Genomic DNA, 20554 nt, shown 5'->3' on the forward strand with positions numbered 1-20554 from the left:
GATGCACAGGATCCAAGATCTGGTTCCGGATCCGGCAGGATAATAGGGTTTTTCACAGGATCCGGATCCGGCAGGATCTTAAGCAGTGGATCCGGTATCCGGCAGTTACCTAAAAATCAGGATCTGGTGCATCTCTAGCCTAGGTTTTTCAGTCAGTCTTTCACAACCCCAATTGCTGCATGGAGTGAAAGAACTTTGGAAGCGGCCAGTGCAGGCAGTGTGGCAGTAAGCCAATGAGTCTAAAAAATAGTTTGAGCCAACGTAATAAAAGGGCCCACGTATCCGAGTAGGCTATGTGTTTCAACCCTTTCATAGGATCCGGTATCCGGTCCCAGATCCGGCAGGATCTTAAGCAGTGGATCCGGTATCCGGCAGGATCCTAAAAATCAGGATCTGGTGCATCTCTAGTCAAAATAATACCTGTGTGTGTGTGTTGCCATTAGACTATTTTACTTGAGTTGTATTGTTTATTGGGTCAGAGGTGGGCCCCGAACATTTGTTTCAAGAGGGCGTCAAGCTGGAATAAGTCAAGAACCCCTGACATAAGGCAATTAACCTTCCATTCGGTGTTATTTGAATTAATTGTACAACCAAAGGCAACACTGCGTGTGAAGTGAACACTTATCCTCTTGACTGCTCATGATTTTCAGTCATGCTTCACCCCACCATAGACTGTCATCGTACTCTGCATTCATTCAATGGGGTACCCAAATTATCGCCCACTGTGTATTGTTGCCAATTGATTGCTTGTTGAGTCAGACAACAACTACCTTTTTCCCCTCAGGAAGTTAAAATACTGTAAAAGTGTCATCACGTGCCGCGTGCTCATCTGGACATGTCACCTCAACAAAAGCAAATGCAGCAGCACGTGTCCCATTGACGTAGTAGATTCCCAGGAGGGATGCTCAAAGCCATTGTCCCATGTCTGAATATGTTTTTATTTTTCTTTGCCCATGCCATTGTTTATCATGTTTGCCTATGTGCTTTGTGTGCCTACGTGCTTTAAAGATGCTGAGCCCCAGATAATGTCAATAAACAACTCAATGCAGGAAATCATTTCTCGTAATGTTGGCGTTTTGTGTGTGAAGGTAGCCACGGGGGTCTCATTTTCACAGGCACGTGAGTACAGGGAATGGGATGCGTTAAAGAGTCATATTTTTTATTTGTATTGTTATTTCACTCTGGCCTGTCAACAGGGACACACACAACCAGGTATGTTGTATTAGGCCCAGGAAGAGTGGGAGACTCAGAATTGGGTTACACTTGCATTGTATTTATTGAGAGGAGGGAGGGGCCCTTTTAGATGATTTTGCCCCGGGCTTGGTCAAAGCTGTCAGCCACCATGAACTGCACTGACACTTCCTTTACCACTCAGTATGTTGCTTACCACCAGGGAGGGGGGCAAAGGGGTCTTTTGTCCCGGGCCCAGGGGGAGAGGGGCCCAAAATTGGGTCCTCATTGCATTGTATGTATTGGATGAGGGGGCCCTTTCAGACAACTTTGTCCTGGGTACGGCAAAAGCTGTCAGTGGCCCTGCTTACCACTATGGACACTATGGGAGTCTGCGTCATCTGTGTCTGTCTGTCTGTCTGTCTGGTGTCCGTGCATCGTGCAAGCAAAACTGAAAACGTGACTTGTCCCATGTCCTTGCAGACGACTGGCACGTCGTTGAATACTCAAAACTACCCAGCCGTTGTCAAACAGATGATAGAGAAAACAAATGTATTATTTGTGTAGGTGTTTGAAGAGGTGGTTCAACTCAGGCAAACGTTGGTAGTCCACTGCATGTAGCAATGAGCTAAGAAAGTTCACTGTCACACATCAATGAACATTAACGCAAGCATATACACACACAAACAGCTACATACAGAGGCACGGGTACACAAACACAATATACACTAACACACATAAACAGATACGCACATAAAAACTCACAAATATGTACGCATGCACATACATTGACACACATAAATGCATACACACACACACACACACACACACACACACACACACACACACCAAACACATTGACACACATACAGTAAACACATAACATTGCATGTTCATACACCTTCACATTCACACACACGTACCCACACACGAAAACATGCACATAAACACTCTCATATTGGATGCCATAATGTGACCATGTTGCATGCCATAAACTACTTTAGTATAGTTTGCCATTCTCTCTCTCTCTCTCTCTCTCTCTCTCTCTCTCTCTCTCTCTCTCTCTCTCTCTCTCTCTCTCTCTCTCTCTCTCATTGGTCTGGGATCGTAATCACCCCACTTACCAGATGAAAGCTGTGATATGACATGAAAGTGTTTCTGTGGTCTAAGGTTATCCATGATGACTAACAGTTTCTGAAGAGGCCCTGACATTGTTTTGATTTCAGTTTTACCCCAGGGCACTGGGTATAGCCCTAATGACGTGCTGTATGGAAATGAATCACTTCATACAACAAAGTCAGATCCTTGAACTTTGCTAGCTTGTCTTCTCCCTCCCACAGCAGTTCAAGTCAGAAACGTTCTGTCCGTGGTTTTTTCCTGTTCCTGTCAGTACTGTAGCATTGACAGCCCTTGAATGCTACGTGAATGTTACTGTGTTTGTGTGCAGATGCACAATGTTGGGCAGTCATGGGTGAGCGGTTAGGGCGTCAGACTTGCATACCAGAGGTTGCCGGTTCGACTCCCGACCCGCCAGGTTGGTGGGGGGAGTAATCAACCAGTGCTCTCCCCCATCCTCCTCCATGACTGAGGTACCCTGAGCATGGTACCGTCCCACCGCACTGCTCCCCATGGGGCGCCACTGAGGGCTGCCCCCTTGCACGGGTGAGGCATAAATGCAATTTCATTGTGTGCAGTGTGCAGTGTTCACTTGTGTGCTGTGGAGTGCTGTGTCACAATGACAATGGGAGTTGGAGTTTCCCAATGGGCTTTCACTTTTTGGCTTTCATTCGACATTGCGCAACGACTGCATGCATTGGTAAAGAAACAGCTGTGCATTCTGCACCGGAAATGTTGCGTGATGTTCAGAAATAGTGTTCAACTTGACCCTCCCCACACTTCACATGTGATGTGCTGCCTAGATCAAACATGTGCAATCTCATCGTCTCGTGCAAATTTGTAGTTAACTTTAAAGGCACTGTGAGTTCTCGCTGACAATCATCATCGTCAATCAACAGAAATTGGTTCCGAATGAGCCTAATGATTTATATGTTGGATTTGTGCAATATGTCTTTGTGTACGTACTGTTGTATTGACCTTAATTTTCCTCTGTATCAACAAAGCATCTCTACTTAATATGCATTATCGCATATTAAACCTGTTTCTCCAAATGATAAATTGGAAGGTGAACCAATAGACAGGAGAAGGAAGTCAGTGATATCTACAGTATGCGTCTGTTTATTCTTTACTTGGATAAAAGGGGTAGACAAATACCCACTATATATCCATGAGGACCATCGGAGCTAGAAATGCCGTAAAAACAGTTATTAGAAAAATAAATCAACTTTCAACTTCAACTTCAACCTTTCAACTTTATTGTCCCTAGAAGGGGCGATTAGGTGTGCAGCAAGTCATAAGCACATATAGACAGCAACAAAATATACCACAGGACAGACATACGTAAAGTGTATTGGTCAATAAAAGGTTAAAATGACCCTAAATATGGTTATAAAAAAATATAAAAACACATCATGAATAAATAAAATAAGAACATCATCATACAATTAAATACCATAAACAACACCAAGGATCAGGTCAAGAACTTAATCAGGGGGATGTGAATTTAAAAATCAAGTGACGCTGTGCATCCACCAACAAAAAAAGCTGTGCTAAAATAGATTCATAGATTCATCTTTTTGATATATTTGCCTTTTTTGTCTTCTGCCATTCTCCACGGGTGGCTCTCTTGTCCTGAAGTAGAGAGAGGAGTATGACCTTGGGAGGGATGCTGATGGCTTTTGGTTGCCATAGAACTGAGAGTAGAGTGGGGCTGTGGGCATTGTATTGCACAAGGACGAGGTGCATACAGTATTAAGCCTCTATGGGGACTGCATTTGCTTGACACGGTTTTGGCAGAGCATATGTTTTGTGGGTATGTCTTATACAGTATATAGGAGGTGCACAGTAAAAATGCAGCGTTCATTCAACACTTAGTGAAAAAGCTAAAAGTGCAGTGTTAATTTAACACCTAGAGAGTACTCTGTGGTCCAAAACACTGTAGATGATGTTAAATCAACTCACTAAGTGTGTGTATCTGGATGTCCTCTCTGCTTTTGTATTTCTTAATGGTTGTGTGTTTATATACGAAGATCCACATGGGGTAACTGGTTATATGCACTGTGTGTATTGCACCACAATGTGTGTGTGTTGCACTACAATGTGTGTGTGTGTGTGTCTGCGTGTCTGCAAATGATGTGTCTGTGTGCATGTGTATTTCTGTCTGTACATACCTTCCTGGTCTCTGTGTATGCGCATTTGCGTGTATGTGTGTGCACGAGCACAAACGCCTGGAATCATACACACAGTACCTCTCTGGTGGGTGTGTGTGTGTGTGTGTGTGTGTGTGTGTGTGTGTGTGTGTGTGTGTGTGTGTGTGTGTGTGTGTGTGTGTGTGTGTGTGTGTGTGTGTGTGCGCGCGTGCACAGGCGCGGGCTAAAGCCCAGAATCATTATTATCTCTAGGTAGAGCTTGGTCCCTTGGATAACCATTTGAGTTGCCTCTCTGCAGCACTACAGCTGATTGGCCACAGCTTCTGTGCGTACGCAAGGCACACACACACACACACACTGCTCCGCTCCGCTCGGTTCTCCCCCTCCCCTCCCTGTGCGCAGTGTATCTCGGAGAGATGCAGCCGAGCCGCTCAGAGTAGACAGAGGCTCAGACGGAAGGAAGGAGGAAGAGGGAGTGTAAGAGAGAGAGAGAGAGGGAATGATAGAGAGAGAAGAATAAGAAAGAGGAAGAGAGAGTCACAAGACCAGCAAGACTGCTCTCAAATCATCTATGCTGAAAGCTGAATCTCCTGTCATCTTGTCTCGTCTCATTTCATCTCCATCTGTCGGCGAGCCAGTGTTGGCAGCCCCAGTGTGAGTGATTTGCTCCCCTGCGCAAAAAAAGAAAGAAACGAGCAGAGAGAGAGGTCCAGAGAGCATCCAGCACTGCAGACCTTCACCGGGCTCAGTCTTGCACCATCTCATCTTCTTTCAGCCTCTCGTTTCTCGTCTCGCCTCTCGTCTGCTCTCGTCTCCATCTGCAAGTTCTCTTGTTTATTCTCCTTGACTCCTCGACTCTTTGCACTGCAGCTAATTTTAAGGGGGGGAGAAGACACAGCTTTTTTTGCAGTGCAAATTCATCCCTTAGCACAGCACATTTTTGACAGAAAAGGCTGAAAAAAGGACATATATCACAGACATTTTCAAGAGGCAACGAAAGGGTCAGTCTAACTCCTGACGTCTCAGTGACAGTGAAGCCAAGTAGCTTTCATCATCCTAGGTCGTGGATACGGAGGCAAGGCACAAGGAGGCGCTCAGCTTGCTACTGTGGTAGCACAACCAGAATAGAAGACCGACAGCCAGCAGTGAGATGACAGCAAGATACTCCTGAAGAGAGCAACACACACAAGAAGAAACTCTACGGTCTACAGGCTACAGCCTAGTGACAGTAAGAGGGGTGACCCAGAGCGAGACTCTCGCCGTCGCAGTGACAGTTAAACCAAGTCACTCTCGTCGCTCTCGTAGGTGGATACGAGACAAGAGGCAAGCACAGGGCGACGCTCAGATTGCCACCGTCACAATTTCGACAACAGTCAGGCCGCGCCACAGACTCTTGAAGGCTTTTTGAAGAAACGCACACAAACGGAGAGACGGTGTACGGTCGGCTAGTGGCAGTAAGAGGTGACACAGGAGCCAGAGCGTGACCATGGGACGGCAAGGGCACGACAGCAGCGCCGCGGCCACCACGCCGGGCCTGCGGATCCAGCGCTCGCAGAGCAAGCTCAGCCTGTCGGCCTCCTTCGAGGCGCTCGCCGTCTACTTCCCCTGCATGACCTCTTTCGACGAGGGGAGCGCAGGTGAGCTCAGACACCAGACACGTCCACCGAGCAGATGCAGGTGCCAACACGGAGCGCTGATGCGTGCGTGCGTGTGTGTGTGTGTGTGTGCGTGTGTGTGCTTGTGTATAATTCAGTGAGGGGTGCACAGGTGAGCTACTGACCAGATGCTAACTGCGTTCAGTTTGCCGGATCAGCACACCACTACCGGCTTTCATGAACCTGCAGATAAGACCCCTGATGTGTGTGTGTGTGTGTGTGTGTGTGTGTGTGTGTGTGTGTGTGTGTGTGTGTGTGTGTGTGTGTGTGTGTGTGTGTGTGTGTGTGTATGTGTGTGTGTGTGTGTGTGTTTGTGTCTGGCCACTTAACACAGGGCACCTTTGAAGGGTGTGTCTGTGTTAGTATGTGTGTCTGCTTCTTTGTGTCTGTGTGTGTTTGTGTTCGCCTGTATTGTGTCTAAGTGTGCAGAATTTGTTGAAAAGTAAGTGTTACAGAAATCTGCTGAAACTGAGTGTAGTCACTCACCCTAGTCTTGTTGTAATGGTATTAAAAAAAATGTCTGCATACCGTTTTAAGATATTGGCCATATACACTAGCTGTCTGCCTGGCTGTCGTGGCAACGGTGCACCCGGCTGAGTAATGGGCGTTTGTTGGCAAGTGGACAGGTGGTGTGCTGTGGCGAGGCTAGACTGGCTAGGAGGGTGTGCCTTCTCTTTTGACCTTGGAAACAGATGGGATCTGCTCGTATAGAGGATGTGTGGATGTGTGTACACACAGTTAGTGAAAAAGTGCAGTGTTCATTTAACACTTTGAGAGAATTTGTGGCGGAATATTTGCCTTTGTCACTTATGTCCGTCTTAGTTCGGTCTCTGGAGTGTATTGTGTAGTGTACTGTTTCTCAGCGGGGACGCTACAGCCCCCCAGGGGGGCGTAGTCACCATAGGGGGGCATTAGTCTATTTTATTTTTCAATACTAAGGGGGCATTGGCAGGCTTATGATGAGGCCACCGGGCGTTGGGAGGCTTATGAGGAGGTCAAGGGGGCGTTTGTTCAAAAAAGGTTGAGAACCACTGGTGTAGCATGATTGAAAGCATACACTTACTTTCACATAGCGTTGCCACTTGTCCCCTGTTTACCTGAATGACCTGTTGTTTTTACGGTTTGTCCTTGGGGATCGTTTTTCCTGGACATTGAATGAAGGACACTGAGGAGAAAGAAAAAGATTCAGTTTAAAAGTAGTAGGATGCCGAGGCACTCATCTTCTTTGCCGCTAAAATGCCCTTTGTTTTTAATGGGCACCGCATTATTTAAAACCCTTTGATACGTTTTGGTATAAAGCCCTTGTCAGGACACCTGAGAACACTCGTAGAATTGATGTCTTTTCATTCAGTTTGCCACAGAACAGTGACTGCTCACTTCCTGACAAAGACTTAATTTGAAAATGCGTCAAAGTGTTTTAAATCATGCTGTGCCAATTAAAATAAAGGCATTTTAATTGCAAAGAAGATAAGTGCCTTGGTATCCTATTACTTGTAAAACGAACAAATTCTGTCACCAAAGAGCACCATCTCTAAAAGAACCAGTTCCAGGTAGCGCTCCAAATGGACTTGATTCTCCAAGAAAAAGAGTCACTTGGGTTGCTGTTTATTTTTTTCAGACAGAGGTGGCAGCCCTGCTTTCACATGGTTGTTGTGCATCAGAGTTTTGGAGTTTATGATGCTAGATCAACTGACAGTTGAGATGATTTTGTGAAGATCCTCATTTAGCTTAGTGAAGGTAATGTAAAGAATCACAAGTTGTTAACAACAGAGAATTAGTAGATGTTTTTTTCTCTTCTCAGTCTGCGTTTTATGCTAAAAAACCCTTCGCTCCTTGAGTGCCTTAAAGGTATTAGATACAATTCCTTCACCACAACGTCATAGATGTTGTGGTGAAGGAATTGTATCTACCGTGGCACTATCGCCAAGCAACAAAAATGAAGGGAGAAAAAAAATGTTCTCAAGGGCAGCTTCGTGATTTGAAGTCATTAAATCTGCAGCTGCAAAAAAATGGGCTCCTGATATATGATAAAATCTAAGCTTACAAAAAAAGAGTGTGGCGGGGGTGGGTGGCGAAATGAACGTAAGATCTGAACACATGTGCTTTAGATCAGGTGACCTTGGCATGCGACTGAGATTGCTGCGTTGCCTGTGTTAGTTAGAGTAGCGGTTCTCAAGCTTTTTCTGCAGGGACCACCTTTTGGACATTAAAAAAGTTTTTGCGACCCCTCTCTCTCCCATATTCCAAAGGCCAAACGTTTTTCCCCTTAATATTGATGTGTCTTAAAGTGAAACATTTGCAACATCACAGGAAACATAAATAAATGTATTAGTAACCATAGAAGTTAATACCGTTCATAGAATGATTATATTACATGAAACCATATATTCAAGGTTTTATGCAAACAGTCCCATCTCTCCGCGGCCCCCTTAGGGTCCCGGCCCCCGGGTTGGGAACCACTGCAATAAAAGGACTGTCTGCAGCTCAGGCTGATTTAATTCAGACAAGTGATCTCCTGATGTTAATGCACTCACATACACCAATAGAGGAAAAACACATGCTGACTGACTTGGTGTTATGTCTGGAAATGTATGAGTCCAAAGACTTTGCCGTCCACATTTGGCTGTTGATATCAGGCCAATCAGTGTGTTGTGCGGTGTAGTAAATTGGATATGACAGCAAGGGGCTGTAGGTCACTCAAATGCTTAATACACGCACGCACACGCACGCATACTGTGCATACACACACAAGCACACACTTTACATACTCTCTCTCTCTCTCTCTCTCTCTCTCTCTCTCTCTCTCTCTCTCTCTCTCTCTCTCTCTGTCTCTATCTCTATCTCTCTTTATCTCTCTCTCTCTCTCTCTCTCTCTCTCTCTCTCTCTCTCTCTCTCTCTCTCTCTCTCTCTCTCCCTCCCCAAACACACCGAATACTCTTGCTATTATCATTCTGACTGTCACAATCTCGTGAAAATATGATACAGGCTGGCTAATATTGCTGGAAAAATTTTTCTCAATTATTCTTAAGCGTTGTCTACGCGGCATAAGAATTATGCAAACAATTATTCCCGTAAACCTTCCGTTTCTTCTCCATTCCCTGTCACCCTGGACTCGCTCTGGTCGAATCGAGACACACCTACTGATGGGATTTAGATTAGCGGCAGCCGGGCTGGTTTGGGGGAAAAGCTGGTTGTCACCTCTCATCAGCTGAACAAGTCAAGGCGCCGTACAGGCTTGCTGGCCTGCTACTACTATGCCTGGGCTCCAGCAGCTCGGTACCTGTGCACTGCCCCCTTGTGGTCAGAGCCTGTATGTACAAGGCTGATTCAGACTCAGACGAGCAATCGGCCAGCCAGCCCAGCGCCGTCATCATCACTAATGAATAACAGCCAAGCGGTGGCCATCGATCGCATACCCCCCCCCCCCCAAAAAAAAAAAAAACAAGTTGGCTGATGAAAGCATAAATTACGATTGGCTGGCCTGTTTGGTGTGAGTCCAACTGTTGCACTCAGCAGTTTTACAATAACCTCTTTTTCTTTTCCCCTCATTCTCTCTCTCTCTCTCTACCCTTCCTCTATGTCTCCCTCTTTACTTCTCTCTCTCTCACTCTATCTCTGTCTTCCTCTCTCTCACCCCAACTCTCCTCACCTCCAATCTATTCTTTCTCGCTCTACCCTTCCTCTATCTCTCCTTCTTCACCTCTCTGTCTACATCTCTCTCTCTCTCTTTCTCTCTCACAGAGGAGGAGAAGAAGAAGAAGGCGATCCGCCTGCCGATCCAGAGGAGTGTTGAGACGGGCCTGGCCGTCGAGTTTAAGAGCCGCATGACGCGGCAGCCCAGCCGGGAGTCCACTGATGATACCGAGAAGGCCAAACCCGGAAAGTAAGACACAGGCAGACAGATTTCTTCATTGCATATCAGAAGTCCATCAGTTCAGACCTGCTATCTATCCAATAGAGATCCACTAATCTGCTGGTGAAATGTTAAGCCATGTTGCTGCTCCCATTCTTTGGAACAATCTGCCCGACCACATCCAAAATGCCCCTTCACTGGCCATGTTTAAGCAACACCTTAAGACACATCTCTTCCTGGAGGCTTATGGCTGCTAGTTCCACAAGCACTTTCACGCATTCACACACATGCTCATACACTGACGCGCACACACACTCACACTCTCCAACACAACACTCTGTGAAGCGTCCTTGGGTGTTTTGAAAGGCGCTATATAAAACGAAAGTATTATTATTATTATTATTATTACTACATAATGTCCTAAAAGGCATAGCCCATATATTAGTATAATGTAGTATACAGCATAGCCCATCTTCTGTATAGTCAATCATCCTCTTGCTTTGCTGTATTCATGGCTTCCTTATTTCCTATTGGCTCGCTTTGCACCATTATGCGCCAGTATGGATCCGCTGTCTTGTTTTGTATAGGCAGTAGGGTCATTGACGTTTTTAGTAGTAGTCAGGTGGTGCTACCACAGCCGATGTGGCTATTGTACTGTATGAATAAAATGATTAGTTTATATTGAAGAACATTCAGTCCATGTATGTAAAATATGCTGCGCTGTTAGTGAATGTACCAGCTTCACACAACAGTGACATGAGCTGTTGTTGCAGAGTTGTGTCTCAAGATGTGAACAACCCAATAGTTGACAATAACGGCCATGGAAGTCTCAAAACCTGCATCGTTATGTTTAGTATTGCATTGTACAGCGTTGAACTATTTTGTAATTTTTGTATATTTGCCGTTATGAGACGCTGAAGAAGGCTTAGGCCGAAATGTCTGTCTGTCATGCTAACCCATTAAAACAAAATATTAGAACTACACTCCAGAGTGCGGCTTTTCTAAAAAAAAGTGTACGAATCTGTTCGCTAGCACCTGAAGATCTTGTAAAGTTTGGAGTCAGAGCACTTTCTAAAAAAAAATACGTCTTGTCTCCACAGCCTCATCTTCCCTGGGGTGAAGATTTCGTCTGACAGCCAGTTCACTGAGTTCCTGGATGGACTAGGCCCCGCCCAGCTCGCCGGGAGACAAACGCTGGCCACGCCCCCTATGGGTAAGTCATCACCCTGGCTCTCAGACAGACGCCAGTCGGACTCCACATACATAAACACTCCATATCTCTAGTTAATAGCACGCCACAAACCTCATGTCTCTTTAATAGCCTATTATTATTATTATTTAACGTGGGCTGGGGAGGTAAAGACATTTTTACAAGCGTTTCTCAGGGAGTTTCAGTTCTGGCTGAACATACTGTCTTTTTTATGACCTGGGCATTCCCGTGTCTTTCTCATTCTATACTACACCATGACCAAATAGATGTGTGTGTGTGCTTTACAGTAATGTTCACTATATTCTACTCTTCTACACTTTAAAGAAGGAGAAAGTTGTTAGCCTAACAATATAATACAAAACGAAGCATTTCAAGTCTGGTAGACTATGTCAGTGAAACATTATGAATAGATAATAATGCGTAAAAAATGCATAGATATGTTTTTATTTGAAGCATTTTGAAGTTGTCGAAGGACATTGTAAGATCAAATAAGATGAAACAAGAGACCGTAGTGGCAAAACAGCGGCATGTAGACTGAGGCACAGAGGCATAGAGAAACATGGCACTGTCTACTACTGCTACTACAGTACTACTACTACTACTACTACTACTACTAATACTGCTACTAATACTAAGACGAATACTAGTACGTGTCTGATGTTGGTGTGTATTTGTTTTTGGTTTGTGTGTGTGTGTGTGCGTGTGTGTGTGTGTGTGTGTGTGTGTGTGTGTGTGTGTGTGTGTGTGTGTGTGTGTGCGTGCATGCGTGCGTGCGTGCGTGCGTGCGTGCGTGCGTGCGTGCGTATGTGCAGGAGACATCCAGATCGGCATGGTGCACAGGAAGGAGCGTCTGGATGTGGAGGTGATCAGAGCCCGGGGCCTGGTGGGCAAGCCAGGCAACAAGCAAACGCCCGGTGAGAAGAAGTCATACACTTATTACTCAATCATTAAGCAGAGCATGGATGGATGGATGGATGGATGGATGGATGGATGGATGGATGGATGGATGGATGGATGGATGGATGGATTAGTTTGTGGCTGAATCACTTGACACTTGAGCCACCAAGTGCAAAATGACAACATTACAAAATATATACAGAGAGAGAGAGACAGACAGAGTGCACTGCTATCTTTAGTCCGTCACATTTCTCTGTGTCACATGATTGACTGTATTCTTTTCTGTCCCCTGTGTTCGCTGTGCTGCCCCCTACTAGCCCCCTATGTGAAGGTGTACCTGCTGGACAACGGCAAGTGCGTCAACAAGAAGAAGACGCGGTTGGCCAGGAAGACGCTGGACCCCCTCTACCAGCAGCAGCTGCAGTTCGAGGAGAGCCCCGAGGGCAAGGTCCTGCAGGTGGGCACAGCACAGCACAGCACAGCACAGCACAGCACAGCACAGCACTGCACTGCACAGCACTGCACTGCACTGCACAGCACTGCACAGCACAGCACAGCACTGCACTGCACAGCACAGCACAGCACTGCACTGCACAGCACAGCACAGCCCAGCACAGCACAGCACAGCACAGCACAGCACAGCACAGCACAGCACAACATCACCCATAGAGATGGCCTACCCGTGTTGCTAGATGTATGACAATTATTGTATTTGTACCATAATTTTGACCATTTTGTCCTCTGTACGATCAAAAAAACATGATGTACGATAACTTCAAAGTTGTCATTCAGTTCATTTAGATGCCTTGAAACAACAATTTGGGTCTCTTGTACGATAATTTCCTCCCAAAAAGCCCCCATACACGATAGTTTTGAGGTTTTGGTACGATAATTTAGCATTTTCCATCTGCCAACACTGTGGCCTACACACTATCCATGATAGGCTCAATGCATGTCCTGAGGGCAAGGTCCTACAGGTGGACACAGCACATCACAGCACAACGTCACCCAGAGATATGACAGTGAATAAGTTGAGGAGAGCTCCATACAGAGCTCCTACAGGTGGGCACAGCACTGCACACCATAACCCCCCCTATCCATAATAGGCCCAATGCATATCCTTAGGGCAGGGGTGGGGAACCTATGTTTCGAGGGCCGTTTGCGGCTCTTGAGGCCGTTTTGGTCCGGCCCCCAATATAGGTTTAATGTTAGTCAGCTTCACACGAAATATGACATATTTTGTAAAGGAATCTTAGAAAATGCATTTGTAATAGAATTAAGTTATATTAAGGAAACCTAGAGCAGGTGGTGTTTGTTTAAAAGGTGGCTGCCTTCAATATAGTCCAAAAGTGAAGGGGAAAATCCTGGTTTGTGTTCATAGTACGGCCCTCCAAGGGCGTAGGTTTGGCTTGAGCTTTGGTAGGGACAACTTCAACCAAAAAAATAAAAAATTGCATAGATTCTTTATCTAGATTAATCTGACTGGTATTATGAAATTAATCTAGGCTCATTCAATATAGGCCTATGCCCCCTACCGAAATAATGACTAGGGCCTATAAGTAAGGAAGACTGTTTCTTTAACCAGGTGGCACATTAGACTAGGGTTCATATCGTTTCCCAAAATGAAAAGTTCTATACAAGTGGTACATGTTAAACACAGATAATTCTATTTAACATTTATTTAAACAAAATTGCTTCAACGACTAAGCATTTCTAATGGGCCTAGAGAGAGAGAGAGAGAGAGAGAGAGAGAGAGAGAGAGAGAGAGAGAGAATATAATTCTGTAGCTGACTTTAAAAGGGCAGCGGCTCCTTTAAAGACGTAGGACAGGCTACTCTCGGGCTCCTTTCTGTAAAAACAGTCAAGCTCCATCAAGACCGAGCCCCTTTGTCCTGGGAGAATAAACGACCCTTTTTGCCTGACAATATATAAAACCCGACTTTTATTCTCAGAATGTCAGAGGAATCACAACTTGAAACTTTTTACAACAGGCGGCAACCGGCAACCGAAATGAGCAAACATAAATCGCATTTAGCTAGTAGTTTGACAGTCGGAATGTTTTGCAATTATGGCATGTATTGTGTGAGGTGTGTGGATAGCCACCAGGCTACAGCAACTATTTCAAACGGCAGCATCTCCAGCATCTTCCCATGACTCTCTCATTCATTCATTCCCATGTTTATTTGCATCTGCAAGGGCTTAATTGATGGCTACACCGAGACCGTTAAAACTTGCACTCGAAAAAGAAAAGGGAGGGTAGGAGGATAACGCTTATCTTACCTAAACACCGAACAATACAACACATGCATGAAATCTTATGGGGCTGTCGGCTTACTGTTGAGGTAGCATAGCCTAGGCCTACTTCTTATGCCAGTCGTCCTTTTCTTTTTGGTATCTCTGAGGCTCATAATAAATGTCAAATTCAGAAGAAAATACGTAGGCCTATGCCGTTTGAGTTTAATTCCAATACGAAACAGATGCGTTCACTTTTCAGCACCACCAGCGTGGACCACGTACTGCTTCCTCCTGGCCGCTTGTTGCATCATAGCTCACTAACTAGCCAATTTAAAATGTTTTTAAATGAATGCTACCACTGCATAGTTTATCGAAATATTAACTTAATCAATGTAGATTTTCGATCAGTTAGGTCTATTTAATTTTTCATGTCAAAAAATGGTCGGGACTATTTTATATCCCTTGAATATTGGTTGTGACATGTCACGACCGTCCCTACCCAAATCTACGCCCATGCGTCCCTCAGAGGACTTTTACGGCCCTCGGATGAATTTGAAGTGGCCCTTCGAATGAAAAAGGTTCCCCACCCCTGCCTCAGGGTAAAGTCTTACAGCATCACCCACTATCCGTAATAGACTCAATACATACCCTGAGGGCAAAGTCTTAATAGGTGGGTTCATCATTAAGGCTATTCCAAGATGGACATACTTTGCAGAAAAAGGGGACGAAGCCCCCTCTCCTGAGAAAATTGCCAGCTTTCTGCTAATCTCCACGGTGCCATAACCAAACCAAGGGGAAAAAAACTCCTATGTGTTCTTATGTTTTACTCTCTCTCTCTCTCTCTCTCTCTCTCTCTCTCTCTCTCAGATCATCGTGTGGGGAGACTACGGCCGCATGGACCACAAGTCCTTCATGGGCGCCGCCCAGATCCTGTTGGACGACCTGGAGCTGACCAACATGGTGATTGGCTGGTACAAGCTGTTCCCGCCCACCTCGCTGGTGGACCCCACGCTGGCCCCGCTGACCAGCAAGGCGGCCCTGGGGGAGGGGGGGTCAGCGTCGCCGGCGCCCTCCGGCTCCAAGGCCCGCTCGTAGCCTAGCGTTAGCCTAGCATCACGGACACCAAACGAACGAACGAACGAACGAACACGTGAATAAAAGGAGCTGGGACTCAGTGATGGTTTGTGATGTTGCCATAGCAACACGCAGCAGCAGCAGCACCCAGCTGGCGGGAGGATGGAGGGACGGTCAGACCAGGCAGGGGGAGGAAGGGAGGGAGGGGGGGGTGTGAGACAGTCCCGGTAGGGGTTGTGCCACGTGCTAAATCCACCCCCCACCCCCATATGTACCCACAACCCCCCTACCAGGGCCCCACCCCTCCTCGACCAGACACCCACGCCCCCCACAGCACCCCGCCCACGCCCGCCACAGCCCCAGCCCTGCCCCGCCCCGCTCACACTGCATGCTTTGATGTCGTGTTTCCTGTGAGCCTGTGTGAGGGGGATATGGGGAGGGAAAAAAATAGGTGGGAGGTGGAGGAGGGGAGGGGGGGTGTACATCTGGGAAGGGGGGCGGGGGGACCCTGCTGCCACCTGACGAAGGCATTCCCGCCAATGGAGACCAAAAAAAGACTTGAATATACAGTATAAAAAAAGAAGAAACAAAAACAGACATAACCAGAGTGCTGCCCTCCCGCCAAGTGCAACCACTCCGGAGGAAAACCCCAAAAAAACAGAAAAATGGAGGTGATGAGGGGGAAGAGAAGACGAAGACACACACACACACACACACACACCTCCTCTCCCTCTTCATATGTGGTGGTGGAGGGTGCTGGAAAAGAAGTACGGCGCTCTGGTGCACCTGACAGACAGGGGCTGCTGCTCTCTCTGGAACTCTGCACTCGCTAGATATCGTCAGGTCTAGTCACAAGTCGCAGAAGCAGCAAAAAAAAAAAAAGATCACAAAAATAAAACATAGAAACAAGCAAACTAAAAAAAAGACACGAAAAAGAAAGAACAATAACTAAAACAAATAAACAAAACACACACACACAAAACAAATGTACTACTGAAGAGAACTGACAGATGAATGAGTTCTACAGAAGCCCAGTTTGGACAAAAAAAGGAACAGTTCCCTTTTATTGTCTTGTGTTGCTTTCAGAGGGGGTGTCCATGCCCCCCTCACCCCCTGTAGCAGTGATGCAAGTGAAGCAACACGTTTAAAAAAAAAAAGCCCAGTTTTGACGAGTAAAGATGAAGACAGAAAAAAAGTATTTAAAATGTTGTAGACAATTCACTAAATGGAAGTCGTGGCAAGAAGATGGAAGACTACACACAGACACACACGCACGCACGCAGGCATGGATATACACACACACACACAGACACACACACACATACACACACACTCTTACTGAAGACCAACAGCTACACAACAAAGCATTCTCCTCCCCCCTCACAAACACCAACACATACACACACACACACACATACGTATAAACCAGAGATATGCACACCGATAGGTACACAGACACACTGCCCTTCTAAAGCGTATATGAGTGTGACGGTCGATCCCCTTGGAGAGAGAGGTCTTGAGCCTGTGGTGGCACTGCAGCCACCGTCATTCCAGTGTCATCTCAGACCACCAAACGTGGAGCAGTCCCCTCTTCTGTCCCACGATGACTTACTTTGTTGATGTACTTTATGAAATTCCATTTTAAACAAAAAAAAAACATGTTTCATTTATTTTGGATTCTTTTTTGTTTCTCCTTTTTTCCTTTCCCTTTTCTCTTTTCTTTCTTTTTGCATGGATGAAGTCAGCTATGCTGACGACAAGAATATGAAAGAATATTGTTTTTTCTTTCCTTGAGGCTGCCACTTGCAAAAGAGAAAGAAAAATGAAAAGAAACGGAAAAAAGAACAAAAGACAAAAACAGCCATTTTCAATTCTCGTTTCTGTTGTTTTGTAATACTAAAAAAAAGACAATACTTCAACAGTGCATGGTTATCAAGGAGAGTGAATGCAATATGATGTAAGATGTTAACTGTCAAACCTTTCCACCATTACGTCTGTGTTTTTTTTACAGATAACTTACGGCACTGCAGCCTGGGGATTGTTTCTATCTTGTGTTTCTTTTTCTAATACAACAGAAAAAAAGCCTAGTATGGGGCTGAAATGATTACAAAACCGAGTATAAGAAACGATACATAAATGTACATTCTGTATCATTGTGGCAGACGATACACTGGCCTTAAGGTGAACCATGGCGTGCAAAGCTGTACATTTTTAATTTTCCTTTTCAACGGCCATTAAAAAAAAAGAAAAGCTGAGTAATAGTAGCTGTCACAGCGCCCTCTTGTGGTTGGAAGTGCAGATTGTCATGTTGTCCTGTAACCTTCAGAGCCCCCTTTGTTTGTTTTTGGAGGCATCAACCGTCCCCGTTCATGGCGACCAAGCATGATGAGGGGGGGGAAATTGGGGATTGGAACCATGGCCTGAGAACGTACTGTATTTTATTTGACTTTTAATCCCTTTTCTTTTTTCAGGCAGTTCAGCATGTTTTGATAAGGGGATTTGTTTGGGAGATTTTTTTGCAGTTTCTTGTACAGTTGCATGAGAACTCAAAGTCCAACAACTCTTGCCCCTGCCCAACAAAACACACACACACGTATGCACACATGCACACACCCATATATCTACAACTTACAGGTAATCACATACACACCCACACACTCTCAAGCACACATCCCCCCACACACCCCCACCCCTCCCTCAAATATTCCGATTTTAATCAACCACAGATTTAGTTGGGGTTTACATGGCTGAAGGTTTCAGACATTCAACACAACATTCCACCTCCTGGTTGTCATAACGGATTTAAAAAAAAAGGAAAAATGAGAGTAAAGAACATTTTATATTTAATGGAGACTGACTAGGAGAAAAAATATGTAAGGTTGCAAGTATATTTTATTTTAATATTGTTATAAATAAATGTATAAAATGTACAAAAAAAAATCTATATGGGATCCCATGGTACAGAGCCATAGATGGACATGATGTGAGGAGTGAATGTGTTGGGTAGCAAGTGAAACGGCACTGCGTGTCAAGGGAGGAAGGACACTTGTTGTATGTCTCATGGGATTGAGAAAAATGCCACACAATATGAATTTTTAATTGTTTCTTGTTTTGAGAAAATAAAATACATTTACTACTTCTGTGTCTTCTCTGATTTTTTTGTGTGAGTGATTGAGGTAGGCCTACAGCATTGGCTTTGATCTCTTTTTTGAAAACTTATGTAGCCACATGGTGGCACTATATACTAAGTTGTGAAGTCTCTGCTTCAATATTAATCACTGTTGAATTTATTATTTTTTATTTTGAAGAAATAGTTAATCCAATACAACAATTGAAACAATTTTAAATAAGTAGGTGCACACACAATTCAACATTATAGATTTGTGGGATAGGGGATGTTTTTTAACCCTGCATGAATAATATAGATAGATTGTTACTTTTTTAAATGTCTATGTTTGTTAAGTGAGTTTGTTGCAGTTTTTCTGATCGCTAAAGCAGTTTTTTTTTAGTTTGGCTTTGGCTTCACACGAATAAAACAACCTCGTCAGCAAACCTGTGTGTGGATACATTGCAAACCCAATACGGTTTGCTTAACTCTACACAGTTATGAATTGCACCTGTTTTTGTACCAAATACAGTATATCACGAAAGTGAGTACACCCCTCACAGTGTTTGCAGATTTGTGAGTAGATCTTTTCATAGGAAAGCATTACAGAAATGTAACTTTGACACAATGATTAATAACCTTTTAACAACATATTTAACCGCTTAAATTTCTTGTTCACTCAGAAAAAAACTAAATACAGCCATGAATGTTTGAACATGTACTCACAAAAGTGAGTACACCCCAGATTAAAATCCGGTAGAGAAGGGGCTGTGTTGTCTCGAATCGTCTCGAATTGTCTCGAAATGAAAAGGGATTAAAAGGGAGGTCATCAGTGTACATTTCAACCTTTCTTTGCTTTGAACTTTTACATTCTGAGTGTGCACCTGGCTTAAATAGATTGGTGTGAGATTTGAATGCAATCCTATGGAGAATATCATGATCTGCTTCAGTAGTCACAGTGCATGTTGACATGCATGTTTCTTTTAGGTGTATTTCAGATTGCCAATGCATCAGATTGCCATGCATCCCCAAACCCTGTCAGTCCCACTGCCATGCTTGGCTATTGAGAGGATACACTTTTTTTTAAACTCACTTGCTTACCACCATACATGCTTGACACCATCTAAAGTAAATTTGTTAATCTTGGTCTCTTCAGATCATACGACATGGTTCCAGTGATCCATATCCTTGGTCTGTTCCTCTCTCTTGAGACTAAGATAAACACATTTGCTTTAGATGGTGTCAAGCATGTGTGGTGGTAAACAATTGAGTTTTACAAAAAAAAGTGTATCCTCTCAATAGCCAAGCATGGTAGTGGGACTGACATGGTTAGGGGATGCGTGGATGCTGTCAACATTGGCTATCTGAAATACACCTAAAAGAAACATGCATGTCAACATGCACTGTGACTATTGAAGCAGATCATGATATTCTCCATAGGAATGCATTCAAATCTCACACCAATCTATTTAAGTCAGGTGCACACTCAAAATGTAAAAATTAAATGCAAAGAAAGGTTGAAATGCACACTGATGACCTCCCTTTTAATCCCGTTTCATTTCGATTCGAGACGATTCAAGACAACACAGCCCCTTCTCTACCGGATTTTAATCTGGGGTGTACTCACTTTTGTGAGTACATGTTCAAACATTAATGGCTGTATTTTGTTTTTTTCTGAGTGAACAAGAAATTTAAGCGGTTAAATATGTTGTTAAAAGGTCACTAATCATTGTGTCAATGTTACATTTTTGAAATGCTTTCCTATGAAAAGATCTACTCACAAATCTGCAAAAACTGTGAGGGGTGTACTCACTTTTGTGATATACTGTAATTAATAAACCACCACATTACAAGCACACATTGCAACAACTGGACACATACAGAACAAATTAAAAATACAATTTCCCTTTTGGTTTTTCTATTCAAACGGGGGAGGCTAAATTAGTCTAAATGTTAGTGTCTTTTGTGTGTAAAGCAGTGAGTTGTGTTCAAAGTCATGCAAAATTTGTGGTGTGCGCTTTTGAAAATGTATGTCATTAATTGCAAACCGTTTTGTCCTAGGCCTGCTATTTTGGCTAATTTGGTTA

At 44.4% G+C, this 20554-nt stretch overlaps 1 protein-coding gene across 1 annotated transcript in view; it reads left to right on the top strand.

Annotated features, from left to right (window-relative positions):
* LOC134436616 (regulating synaptic membrane exocytosis protein 2-like) overlaps positions 1-15526 on the top strand; it is a 165722-nt gene extending 150196 nt beyond the window's left edge. The window contains exons 25-29 of the mRNA XM_063185919.1: positions 9834-9975; positions 11046-11158; positions 11968-12069; positions 12370-12509; positions 15155-15526. Of these exons, the coding sequence (XP_063041989.1) occupies positions 9834-9975; positions 11046-11158; positions 11968-12069; positions 12370-12509; positions 15155-15382 (725 nt within the window). The 3' untranslated portion in view covers positions 15383-15526. The remainder of the gene's footprint in view (positions 1-9833; positions 9976-11045; positions 11159-11967; positions 12070-12369; positions 12510-15154) is intronic.
* The last annotated feature ends 5028 nt before the right edge of the window (positions 15527-20554 follow it).

The sequence above is a fragment of the Engraulis encrasicolus genome, chromosome 20 (genome assembly GCF_034702125.1).
Source record: "Engraulis encrasicolus isolate BLACKSEA-1 chromosome 20, IST_EnEncr_1.0, whole genome shotgun sequence".
NCBI classification, from domain to species: Eukaryota; Metazoa; Chordata; class Actinopteri; order Clupeiformes; family Engraulidae; genus Engraulis; species Engraulis encrasicolus.